The 14,134-nt window shown below is 43.5% G+C and overlaps 1 protein-coding gene across 1 annotated transcript in view; it reads left to right on the forward strand.

Moving 5' to 3' along the window:
- The window catches only part of kirrel3b (kirre like nephrin family adhesion molecule 3b), a gene marked incomplete at both ends in the record, with an annotated part of 254,831 nt that overhangs the window by 161,201 nt on the left and 79,496 nt on the right, over positions 1-14,134 (forward strand). The window contains one exon of the mRNA XM_080731474.1: positions 8,631-8,780. Within this exon, the coding sequence (XP_080587600.1) occupies positions 8,631-8,780 (150 nt within the window). The remainder of the gene's footprint in view (positions 1-8,630; positions 8,781-14,134) is intronic.

Below are 14,134 nucleotides of genomic sequence, written 5' to 3' on the forward strand. Positions count from 1 at the left end.
GGGCCGCCAAATCCTTGTGTGATAGGGCCATTCTTTTAAATGAACAACTTGAACCCTGGCATCCCTATTCCAAGGAGAACTTTAGTCAAAAATAGCAGATCTACAAGTTCTCAACGCCTCGTGCTGCAAGGCGTTGTGAGCTTGTAGATCGTCAATTTTCGGCAAATAGGTTTGGTCTAGAGGTAAAAAAAAGAGCAGACCAAGTACATGGTGAATGGTCAAGTTTACAAAATATTGACGATTTAAGTGGTTAAATGTCTGAAAATACACATTAACATGACAGATGACAGTGCTGTCAATCAAGTCTAGGAATCTATCTATGAAATCGATGGAAATCTGCATCACACATTTTTATACAAAATGTAGAGGGGGTCCCTGCTTCATCTCCCTCTCAGCTAAGGGGTCCCTGGCCTGAAAACATTGAAGACCCCTGCACTAGAGTAAGGAGTGATGGGGCCTCAAGGACCAATACATCAATGAATAGTTTAACTGACGGTCATGAGCAGAAAGCAGTGATCCTGTCCTCAGACCTTCTTCACCGCCCTTCTTAGCACTTTATATGGATCAAAGCACAGCACTGGAATGCAAGAGAGTCGACCTGAATATGAATGTATCTCCCTTTTTTTCCCCCTCTGGTCCTGTGAGAAAGCAAAAAATAAAGAAATAAATCGCTTAATTCAGAGGGGCTTCAACAGGGTGAACGGGACCCCTAGGGGGTCATCAGAGTTTCTACACTTGAACCCTAGTATCCTTATTCGGTGTGGAACATTAGCCAAAAATAGCCGATCTACAAGCTTACAACGCGTCGTGCTGCGAGGCGTTGTGAACTTGTACTGTAGATCTGCTATTCTTGGCAAAGAGGTTTGGTGTAGACTAGAGGTCTTCACGGGTCCAATTTGAACTACCCGAACCCAAAAGGACCCGGGGGAAATGGACCCGGACCCATATGGCCCCGTCTATCATTTGGAATTTGAGAACCGTTACCCGATCAGCCCCGAGACGTGATGGATCCGATCCGAACGGCCCCTCCTGTTATTAGAAAAATTGGATCCGAAACCCGAGCAGAACGGGAGATCCGAGACCCGAACCTGTCGCCCCGAAATGAAAGAATGCCAACGTTATTATATTAAGAGTTGTATCAGACATATTTCTTACCTAACGTCGCCACGGTGCTGCTGTTGCTGTCAGCGGCGCTGTGCCTCTCGCCAAAAGATGATCTTTTCCCAGACCAGTAAGTCAATGCGGACAGTTTGTAAATACAAATAAATCCATGTTTTTATTCCTTCTTCATTGGCTAGCCAATGCTAATGCTATCGTTCTCTGTCGCATGTGTTGTTCATTATATCTTTCTGCTTTGAGTGTCCATTTTGCTCTGCAGAGCATGACAACACGCAATGACAACTCCATTGTAAACCGTTAACCAAAACGTTACGTTAATATCTTTGATAATAATAACAAAATCCAACTGATACAGTCAGTGTTGTTGTGACTGAGTGAGTTATACTTCTCAGTTCTCACAACCAATGCAACAGATTACATGCTGCATCTTTAGTGCCATCGTGTGGCGTTATCTATTTGGTGCAGTTGTTGCGTTCGCTTTCACTTCAATCTCGGCCTGTCTCGGCTCCACTCGGGTAACAGGAGATACCCGGGGAACCGGGGCAGACGGCCCCGGCCCCGGCCCGCCCCGCGGTAAAAGCTCGAAAACGGCCCCGTTACCCGGCTCGGGGCGGTTCGGATCGCGGGTAATTTCGGATCTCGGGCAGGTCCGAAGACCTCTAGTGTAGACTATAGCGGGATCAGAAGAGTGGACTAAGTATTGACGGTTCAAGTGGTTCAATGTCTAAAAATACACATTAGTCCAACAACCTACACTGATGATAGTGCTGTCAAACAAGTCTAGTCTAAGCTGTCTAAGAAGTCTATGAACATTTTTAATATGCAACACAACTTTATACAATACGTAGTTCATCTCTCTCTCAGCCAAGGGGTCTTTGGCCTGAAAACGTTGAAGACCCCTGGCTTATTTTCTTTACGAGTAAAAATGTAGTCACCTGTCTGGAAACAATTGGTCGCTTAAAAAAGGAGCACTACAGCCCTGGACCACCAAGGACTGAGTGCCTTCTATTGAGACAGATGACACTTTTTCCACACCTGTCCTTTTTATCACCCGCATGCTTATGTAAACACACAGCGTGGCCAGAAATAAAATGAGGCTGCTGCTACGCACCTACAGTACAGTAGACAGTATACGTTTAATGAAAGGAGGACAGGCGGCAGCAGCTGTGTAGACATTTAAAAAAGAAAAGTGTGATGTGCCAATTATTGCGTTGAGCGTTGGGACGTCTAGGGCTACTCTGCAATTCATGGAGAGAGGAGCGCGTGTGTCTGCAATATACGCATTACGCACTGCACCGCCCGCGACCCATGTCTCCCATTCAGCGGCAGCAGTGATTAAACTGAGGGGACTATTCACTCCAAGGAATCGCAACACAAAAGCCGATGATTCCTATCTGTCCCTGAATATCCTAGTCTTTCTCTTTTCTGTCATGCGTTTTCTATTCTAATTAATGAACATGAACACACCATGGCATGAATATGTACAGAAACGAAACACGCTCGGCAGTCCCGGGGTGGGGTGGATCTGCAGAGTACCTGTTCTTAGAATACAGGGGAGTCGAACACCAAGAGATCAGGACAGAGTTGCACATTATGGTCTCTGTCGGGTGAAAACCTCATACAGGTATGTCCAACCCAAAACTGTTACTTTTAAGCTCGAAGCGCGGGTGGAAACCTTGTATGTCCAAAACTGTTTATCATTTTAAAAATCATTTAAAATAGTGAAAATTGCTGATCTACAAGCACACAACGGTGTGCTTGTAGATCTGCTATTTTCAGAAGTTTTGTGCGACAGTCTTGTATGGTGAAGCAGAGCTTTACTTTACGGGAAAAAAAACTACAAATTTGAAACTTGGAGATACAAGGTTTCTGCCTGACAGTGACGATTTTGCACCTTACCTGTCAACTAACGGTACATGGCAAGCAAGCATGTCCCCCAGCCCAGCCCAGCCCATCCCAGCCCAGCCCAGCCCAGCCCATCCCAGCCCAGCCCAGCCCAGCCCAGCCCAGCCCAGCCCAGCCCAGCCCAGCCCAGCCCAGCCCAGCCCAGCCCAGCCCAGCCCAAGCACCCTTTGATGCCTTGTCTCCTGACAACAAATTGAACATTGGTCACCCGTTCCCCCGGCAACGGCTATAACCTATTTTCATCCCCTGGTGGTGACAGTGTGAGACACATGTTGTAAGGTGAACGCTATAAATCACAAAGCCCTGCACGCAGCCACGCATGCACACAGACGCACGCACACAGACGCGCACACCACACACACACACACACACACACACACACACACACACACACACACACACACACACACACACACACACACACACACACACACGTGGTTGCCATTGATCCAGCTCAGAGACAAATCCATTCCTGTCTTGATGGATTCATTACTCCTTAATGGGCCTATTTTACATTGTTTGCTTTGGGTAACGCGCTGTAACGTGGAAATACATTGAGATCAATGGGGAGTCATAAGCACACGTCACACGCACAGTGGCAATCACTCTCCCAGTGTGCCGATACACTCTTCATCATATTGACACCGGGGCATGACGGAGGGGTTAATAATGTAAAACCACAAGGATTCGCGATGCCTTCGTCTTTGCTGTTAATTAACCGCTTATACCCTCTGTTCTTAGTGAAACGCTATTGAGTTGCAACAGTAGCCTACTTAGTCTGCTCTTGTTTCCTTTCATACTGAAACACTTCACCAGAAACAGCAGATCTACAAGCTCAAAGCACGTTGCGATGCTCTGGAAGCTTGTAGCTATTTCCAACGCCCCCAGAAGACGGGCATTGGGGATTCAAGCGGTAAAATCACAATACAATATAAAAATTATATTTGGTGGAGACACTGACTGTGATTCAGCTTTCGGTTGGACTTTTTACTGACAAAGCTCCAACTAATAACATTGTTTTCCATTAGAGCTAAATTATAGTTAAATGGCTGGGGGCTAAGCTAAGGTCATTGACTAGATTGCCTGCTTGTGAATAGCAGCCATTTATGTGGCACGCGCCTCGCTAAGAATAAGGAACAATAAAGTAAAGCTACTACATTCAAGAAAATTGAGGTGCAGAGGAGTCAACCCAAGGTCTCAGCGTTGGAAATGTGCAATAATCATTATCCTTGCCACTTTCAATTGCATCAATACTCGGAGGCCCATCAATAGGAACAAAAACTGCATGGAAATGAAATAGTTATGTGGGTGACCTTGTGCGCATGATGTCACAGCGATGCTCTCCATTTCGGTCAGTATATTCTATAGGAGAAAGGAACGGCAAAAAGCTCCTGTTCAGCCTGTGGTCGTCAGTATTATTAATAGGAGCTTTTAGTTGTGATCTCTGTCTGACATTTATAACCCACTTTTACGCTAGCACAGCTCTCACCGGGTAAATGACACTTTACATCAGACAGGTGATGTAAAAAGACAAGAAGAGTGAGGGGTTCTCAGTTTTCACCCGTGCAACACTGGAGCTGGCAAGGTGGTTCAGCATGCATGCATGCATGCACTGGAACTGAACGGTCATAGGGTCGACCTCCACAGCAACGCATGAGTGCGGTATCGGATCAGCGAGGATACATCAAGTGTATCCTCCATGTCTCCTTTACAGACATATACTGTACGTGACATGAGAAATTCTCCTCCTCTACAGTACATGACAAACCTCATGGGTCATCTGTGTATGTCATCTGCCTTGTCAATTTCCTACCTGCTTCCTTGTTATAAGATACTATATAACAGCCTCATCTAAAGAAATCGTCATCAGTGTCATATACATATTAATGTTCTTTTTGCTTGCTGTGCGTCCCCTAGCTTTACATTCCGTGTTTCTTTTGTCTTTCGTCCTCCCACTGAACAGAAAGTTAGATTAAAGGCTACGTGTGCAAAGATGAAATGCAATAGTGGCTTAATCGGCTGTAACTCATCCCACCAGGAGAAAATGAGGCTCACTTCATGCTCTATTAAAGGGAATGAGATCCAATGAAGCAACTGTCAGTAATTGGGCTTTTGGTGCATGCTGGTTCGATCTTGCCAGTAGATGAACTGAAGGACTTAGAAGCCATTAGAGGGCCAAGCCTGGTCTATTATGTTCCTTTTGGGCGCTAAAACATTTAGGCCGTACCCTCTACTTTAAAATACTGATGCGGTTTGAATATGACCTAAGCAAGGACGAGTCATGGCTGTTTGGCATTTGAACAAAGTTGGTATATTTTTGTCTTCTCCCTATTTAAAGTCCTTTATTTTTGGTCAATAACCACTTAAACTCTCTATAATTACTGTAGTAAACCTGAACTGAGTTGGCTCTTTAGTTTAGTTTAGTTTCTTTCTTTTATTTAATTCTTTGTCTTTTTTTTACCACTAACACCCATCTCTTTGCTGAAAATAGAAGATCTACACTGGGTGATTGTAAGCTTGTAGATCACTGAATGTTCACCCCAGAATAGGGACTATGGGTGATTAAAAGTGGTTACAATGCTGCCTCCTTGAGCATTCAAGGTGTCATCCCTGAGGCAAATAATTAAATCTCTGTTTAATGTGTGCTATGAGTAGTCCCACTGGAACTGGCAGCTGGAGCTTCATTCATCGATAGGGGTGCACGTTGTTCTGACTGTAATCTAGTTAATAACCGTTGCTGCTGTGACAGATTTTATCTCTTAAAGATTAATTAATGAGCATCACATAGCATGTGAGAAAAAGTTCTTCCAAATGTTCTTTCCGTCTAGAGCCAACAGTGGAATGTTGACCCGGAGAAATGGATTCACGGACTCACACAAAAACATTACTTATTTTGATTGATTGGTTGAATATTTATTACAGTTTGCAATTAGTCCATTGTTCTAACTGGCTTACTAACCAAGTGTACTGTATGTGTGTTACGCACAGCATTATAGCCCTTGCTTCCTGTAATGTGGATCATTTGATATCCTAACGGAAGCGTCAGTCAGTGCACAACTCGTGATGATTAACCACATAAACCATAGCGTGCCTATTCTTGGCATGTCATAAAAAAAGGCAAATAGCAGACAAGACAGACCTGCAAACTTGTACTGTAGGTCAGCTATTTTCTCTATTTTATGTACAACAAAGTAAATAGTCAAGTCAAGTACATTTGATTTATAAAGAATATTTAAAAACAACCAAGGTTGCCAAAGTGGTGATAGGGTTAAGTGGGTTAAAGATAACCCTGTGATTGTTTTCTTTTAGAAATAAGGTTTAAGTTGTCAAAGGCCTTGTGGTTGTACAGTATCATGTGTACTGTAGACCTTTGGGTTAAAATGTAGTTTCCTTTTTCAGCTTTTCCTTTGTCTAACTTACTGTATAGTATTTAATCATGCTGGAGGTCTGCCGGACTGTAAGTCAGTCCAGCGAGAGGATCATCTTGACATAATTATCTAAACTCAGTCGTGGCTTGCTTGGCCAATACTGGGAAATCAATCCTTTACCCCACTGTCTCCCCACTGGCAGGTATCCAGTGATGGTGTTGGCACATAGACTTTTTGGATGGTGGCAGGTGCAGAAGTGCAGAAGTCTCATCCATTCTCACAAGTTCTGTTTTACAAAACCACAGAATTGAGTCTGAGGGATCTTTAAAGAATGAAGTCTATCCTATGAGTTCTGTTAATCATGGATCAATTTCTAAGGACCTCAAGGGGGGGAGAGGCAATCATTATTTCCTGGATATTCTGAAAATGTTTATTCTTTATGAAGATGAGTCTTACATGAAATGAACAGACCTTCTTATTTCAGTCCACATTTCTTCAGTAATTAGAATTAGAGGGAAATAGCTTCAGAGACGGGCTCTTTCAGAAACCAGGAGAAACATCCAATAAAGCCTTTCAATCAAAGTTCAGACAGAAAACTAATCAAAGAAATTCTTCTTCCACTTATATGTCCCCACGGAGGGATGCACTCCACAACACACTCTCCTTGCATAATCGGATCACAGTTAGGGGAATATTTAAAAAACCATCTCACTTGAATTGTGTGAAATAGTCCAGTAGTCTCTTGTGTTACGGTGCTACACTTTCTTACATTATTAAACTATAAATCCTTTTTGTTGCGCTCTACTGAAACATCTCAATCTCCGGCTGTAGCGGTTTATTATTGCAATAAAACCCCATAATTCTCCTTAAAAGCTAAAACCTCTACAGCTTACTCATCGACATGGCATGATGTTTTGGATTTGCTATGATATTATGATATTAAAGCTCAATTTTGCCAAATTGGCAAATTATTTTTTACAAACCCACAAACCCATCCGCCAGCCCGGATAATATCTTTACGCAATCTAACATGCACACACACTAGAGTACAGTATTCAATATCAACTTACAGTAGGCCTACATCTGATTCATACACCATCACATCCTGATTTTGTGAGCTTGTAGATCAGCTATTTTAGGAAAATGTTTGATATACATAACACATCTGCAGACAGTGCACGTCTGTCTGTGGCAGGTGCACAGATACACGTATGCCCATACAGTATATGGATTGGATATGGCCAGCTTCGGCAGAAACCAGCAAATATAAGGACTGGACATGCCCAACATCAGCACAAATTGGATTTATTATCTATTGGTTATGCGCATATATCAGGGGTATTCAACTAGATTAGGCAGGGGGCCAGAATTGTAAAATATGAAGTCGGGGGCCACAAGACACAACAAGAACACAACATGGGTTTTGAGTGTGGTTCGTCCATTACACGCCTCCCTCAATTTCTAGCTACCCATTTTTGAGTGGACTCCAATCACCCAATGGCTCATGATTCTCTCTCTCTCTCTCTCTCTCTCTCTCTCTCTCTCTCTCTCTCTCTCTCTCTCTCTCTCTCTCTCTCTCTCAGAGGCCGTACCCTCAGATTGTCAGAAAATTGTTGAAAGCTACTGTACATCCCCACTTTCTCAGTGTCAGATTGTCCATCTCCCTCAATTAGAAGCTACCTATTTTTGAGTTTGGAGTGGACTCCAATAACCCATGTGTCATGATCAAGGGCCCAGTTGAGGCGATATAGGAATACCTACTTCCTATTTTCTCAAATCCAACATCACAGCACTGGTGCAGATATTATCCTCTCAAATCAACATGTGTAAATGTAGTATGGTATAGGACCTAATAGCACATAACAATGGACATCATTTTGTGCAATAGCACACAATGGCCCCTTAATTATTGACCAATAATGAGTTGTGGTTAATGGTTATGACAAACACTCAAAACGGAAATTGGAATATGGAATGTGTTCCAGGGCCACGAGAAAACTTCCAACGGGACGAATTTGGCACGCAGGCCGCCAGTTGAATATCACTGCCATATTTTGAAATGCCTGATGTCACAGTACGCAAATTGACCTTGTTAGTCATCGGTTGACATCAGTGAAAATTGTTAGGCACCAGTTTCTGTTTCTGTGAGAATGTATTTTGTTGCACTTGGAAAGTAAATGAGATCTTGATTCTCGCTGTGAAAGGGTGATAATAAATCTACATATCTCTGGGCTGCAGGCTATCCTCGGTATACCGTCATTGGGGACCACAGTACAGGAGAGCACCACCTGCGAATCCAACGGGTGGAGTTGGCGGACGACGCTGTGTTCGAGTGCCAGGCTATACAGGCTGCCATGAGGTCCCGACCCGCCCGCCTCACGGTGCTGGGTAAGTTGAGATCATATGTGCACGCACACACGTACACACATTAAGCTCACAATTAAAGTCTAAGGGCAGGCTGGCACTTATTTTCCAGATAAAAGCCATTGTCAAGCCAAACTCTAATGTGATTTACCTCAGCCCATTGACTTGTCATGTGTATGCACACACAAACAGGCACACACACTCACCAAAACAATAACGTAACATACTGTAATACAATAGTCCGGCAGCCAAGGGGCCTTTTTTGGATGAGATGGGAAATTTGGTTTATCGTTTTATTTTTTTATTGGCCTAAAATATTGTCTATATACACACTTTCATGAATTGACCTACTGACCGGCTGTCAGCATTGAACAATTTCTTTTATTGGGGGGCATAGTTCAGGCAAACTGAGCCGAGTTTTCAATCGTCTGAGATTTCAATTGACTTCTATACATTTTTGAGGTAAGGAATTCAGATAACATACTGTATGTATAAAAGAAAATGTATACATTTTTTAATCAATATAATAGAACTACATGAGGTATATACAGTACAAACTTCACACCCCACCTCAGGGGCTGCTTGACTACAAGGACACAATTAATTTGTACACTACTCACACGTCAACAAGTGTAATATTCCATCCACATCCACAATCACTGTGATCCATTCTCTCAAAGAAAAAGAAGAGAGGTGAAAATATAATATGTATTCATAATTTGTATGTACAACAGCAGAATATAATAACGCAAAAATAATTGCATCAACAATACGTTGTCTGGCAGACGGAGTGGGGCGTCATTCAAGTTTCTCACTCGCGTACGTTCGACAACTTTAATTTCCTTTCCCTTTGGGCACATGGCCTCCATTTTCATTATTAAGCCTGAGAGGTTACTGGTTCTTAATTAAACTTTATTGGGTTATCATTCAGCGTTGCCAGTTCTGCCTTATTGGGCAGCATTAGTACAATCACTGGCTCACTTTTCTTTCCAGCAGCCTTTCTAGACACCACCGCAGCGCGGCTACCCCGCCCGCCACCTCTCTCTGCCCTCTACCACCTGGACCCTCGGCAGGCGTCGGGAGCTTGAGCAATCACAGGGAAAGAGAGACGGGGATTCAATGACAAAGCCAGAGACAAAGGGGAAAGGAGGAGTGAAAAGGAGGGAGGGAGGGAGGGAGGGTAGCAGAAGGAGCGGGTGCGGTGTGTCTTTTGCAGCGCAGAGTATCCTCGCCACGAGCGACTGATCCGTTTTATTGATCCAGGCCTAATGAAAAGTGAAACTAATGATTTGAAAGGAGGAGGAGGTAGCAGTGAGAGAGGGAGGGAGAGAGAGAGAGAGAGAGAGAGAGAGAGAGAGAGAGAGGGAGAGGGAGAGGGAGAGGGAGAGAGAGAGAAGGGGTGAAAGGGGTTGAGGGAGACAAATTGTGTCTGACAATATCTATGCATTGGCTGCCAAACCCCTGCAAATGCCTAATGATTAATTATTAATAATTAGGAAAAGCTTATAACGATATAGAGCGTAACATATCAAGAGGGGTGGGGGTTACAGTTGTTTGGTCACAGGATCAAGGACAGCGGGGAGGAGGAGAGGAGTCACTGATAATTCAGGATCCACGTCCGTGCGCTCCATTTAGCAAGGACACTGTTGATTGGATTTGATAAATTGAAGCATTAACCAATTTATTTTCTGAAGGGCTCCCCAAGGACCACGTATCACAATTGATGGCGTTAATTCTTAGTCTGCAGGGACCTTATGGACTTTGTAGATGCTCCCTAAACCTGACATAGCCTTGACACCAGTGGTGGCAGGGGTTAAAGTTCTCAGTCCTGGGGACTGATTTCAGTCTTGAGGATTCCATATAGGGCTATTTCTGAGATCAGTGCACATCTGCAAAAAATGTATAAATAAGGGGGAGGTGTAGTGATGAATGACAAAGTCGTCATAACGCTAGTCAAGTGATCTCCTAACTAAAAAGCAGTTATAATTTCAAGATAAGAGTATTTGAATTGGCCAGACTAGCATAGAATACAACTGAACTTCAGAAGATACTTATATAAAATGAAGCATGGATTGGCGCACACACTTTCAGTGAAGGCAGTTCATAACTTCAGGGAAATGTTTCAAAGATCAACATATCATCATATTGGGACATGGTCTGAAAATAAATTTCAGTTTTGGGATTATTATTATTTATTATTACTAGAAGCTCGGCCGCGACCGAGCGTCTAGTCGGCAACCTGGCCAACTCGGGAACGATGTAAATAGGGAATGAATGCCCCGCCCTTTAATGCAAACCCCATTATACCTGTTATAGGACCCGTTTTGACCATCTGTTTGTCTGTGTCCATTTATGCCCATATATGGAGATATCTGTCTGTCTGTGTCCATTATATGCCCATATATGGAGATCTCTGTATCTCCCTGACGGGCAGCCGAGCATCTAGTCGAGGACCGGCCTACTCGGGAACGATGTAAATAGGGAATGAATGCCCCACCCCCAGTAGTTGTGTCAAAGTATACAGTAGAAACCTCTGGTCACATATCATTATTGTTATATTTCCTATATTTGAAATAGGGCTTCAGAAATGTTGTACAATAATTTTCTTTGAAATGTAGTGGAGCGAAAGAGTATCAAGAAATACACATTTTAAGTATTGCACAGTCACTAAAACATTTTAGGCCTACATAAATGTCCGAGCATAAATCGTCATGTAAATATGACATAAATTCGTTAATGTGTCAGTGAAATCCACCAGCGCTACAGGAGACAGACAGGGAGGCGTGATTATGGATCCAACTGGGAAAGATGGATGGAAACGGCAAAGAGCGCTCGTTTTCAGTTATTGTCCACGACATTGCAAGCGGCGCGAAGGCCAGCGGACCTTGGTCCTGCTCTTCGCCCCCGAGCGCCGCAGGCGCGAGTGGCCGCGAAGAGCGGGCCAGGGCCGCGCGGCCGGCGGAGCGCCGCGCGAGTTACGAAGCCGTGGTGAATGCAATCGTTATATTTATGCCCAGGCCGTAAGGCCTGGGCAAGCGCACGATAAACGCCATGATAATTGGGTTTTGGTGCACCTCGCGCGGTCCAAGTGACTACAACGGAGCGCTCCCTGCGTCCGGTTCAGCCAATCACAAGCTTCAAAAATGAGTCCGGGGCGTGGTTATCCATCTTTCCCAGTTGGATCCATAATCACGCGACAGGGAGTTTATGTGGCTAATTATAGGCTGAAGCTAATTTCATTATACACTTACCCACTGTTTGCAGCTGAACGTGGAAACGTCCGCGCTCCATTACTTATCAACGCGAGCTGCGCTATTATTCCCGTAATTTACGTGTAATGTACATCAAAGAAACAATCATTAACCACGTTATCGTCTAATAATAAGTGCTTTTATAACGACATTGACAGCGTCTTCTTCGTGGCTTTTGGAAAGCGGATCATGGAAGCCCCTCTCCGGACCCCACTTTGAGAACCACGGGTTTAGACAGTAGCAAGTATAGGCCAACCAGTGGTGGAAACAATACTAAAATGTTTTACTGAAGTAAAAGTATCAATACTGCTGTGTAGAAATACTCTTCCAAGTAAAGGTCCGGAATTCAAAATGTACTTGAATAAAAGTACAAAAGTATTGGCATCAAAATATACTTAAAGTACAAAAAAGAAAGAAAAAATATATATATAGATGATCTAAAGCATTTCTGCCTCAACTCAAAAGGTTGAATTCAAATGATTTTGGCAGAAAGTGCTTTTTTGTCATTTCCATAGTCACACAATGATGCAGCAGTGTTATGAGAGTAGACTTAGTAAAAAGAAAATACAATTTGACCAAAAAGAGACTTGTATGGCAATTATGCTATAAGGCTAAAGGGATATTTTTCTAAAGTCAAAGGTTGTTTGAAAATCAATCACAAAACACAACAGTGTTTTTGAAGGGGCCATTCAAAAAGAATGACCAATTGTCAATATCAATTACAAATCGTTTGTATCAGCCTCGGTGTGGCTGGGGAGGAGGTGTGGTTACCATGTGTCTACCTAAATCCCAGCCCACACTGTCTCCATTGCCAAGGAGAGACCCGGGCCACTGCACACGCCAGGTAATGCCATAAATATATGCGAGGCCTGTGTCACCGCAAACTCCAAGCTGTCAATTACCTAGCAGTAGTGACAGAGTGGGTCTATCGACTGGGAAGACAGCAAAAGCCTCCACACAACTACGTATACACACAAAAATCTCACACATTCACCTTTCTCTGTCTCTGTCTGTCTGTCTGTCTGTCTGTCTGTCTGTCCCTCCCTCTCTCTCTCTCTCTCTCTCACACACACACGCACGCACGCACGCACGCACACACGCACGCACGCACGAGCACACACACACACACACACACACACACACACACACACACACATACACACACACATACACACACACACACACACACACACACAGAAAGACTCCACACCATTTCTCATAACTCAATCTGTCTCCACACCTCTATGTGCCAAAGAATAACTATTCTCCAGGTGACTTTGATGAGTACAGAAACCCCACGGCGTTGACACTGATTAATACATAGGCCTGTAGAATGTAAAACTAGTGAGTTTACACAAACATTGCACTCCCTGTTTTCCTTCTCCCCATTTGATCCGGTACGTTTGTCATTCAATACAGAAAATGGGGAAAAGGAACAAGTGACAGCATTCATCTTAACAAAAAGTAGAAAGAAAGAAAGAAAGAAAGAAAGAAAGAAAGAAAGAACAAGAAGAATATCTCTCTCGGCAGACAAGCATGGGATTTGAGCTGACCCTTGGAGGCCAAAGGGGAAACAAGGTGTTGTGAATTAGTCATGAAGGTAGAGATTGGACAGGGTTTTTGTCCCAAAAAAGACTCCTGAGGCTAATTATATCCCCCGCAGCAAGTTGGCACAGCTCCAGAACCTTTCCTCTAATGTGCTCACCTTGGTCTGGGACCACTAGATAGGATGGAAATGGATAGCATAGCAGCTCAGGGACAGGTTGATGTAGGCCTTTAGCTAAAAGATTGGCCCAGTGCCCCCCAATTTTTAAGAACAGAAAGTTGTAGTCACTGTCATTATGACGCCTGGTGCTTGTTATTGACTTTCTGCTGACATTTTAATATCTTGCTGTTTTCATCTGTCTCTCGCTGTCTGTCTTTCTCTTTCGCTCACTCAGTCAGTCACCATCTCGCTCCCTCCCTCTCTCTTTCTTTACAATCTGAGATAATAATAAAAAATAGACAGATGCACAGGAATATGCAAAAATAATGCTGACAGGCCTTGTACATTCAAAAGTAGTTCATGTTAATGGCAGTTTTGAAGTTGCGCATTAGGAGCTATTTACTTTGCCACAGATTAACTCA

Source organism: Nannobrachium achirus, assembly GCF_963921795.1.
Source record: "Nannobrachium achirus genome assembly, chromosome: 8".
Taxonomy (NCBI): Eukaryota; Metazoa; Chordata; class Actinopteri; order Myctophiformes; family Myctophidae; genus Nannobrachium; species Nannobrachium achirus.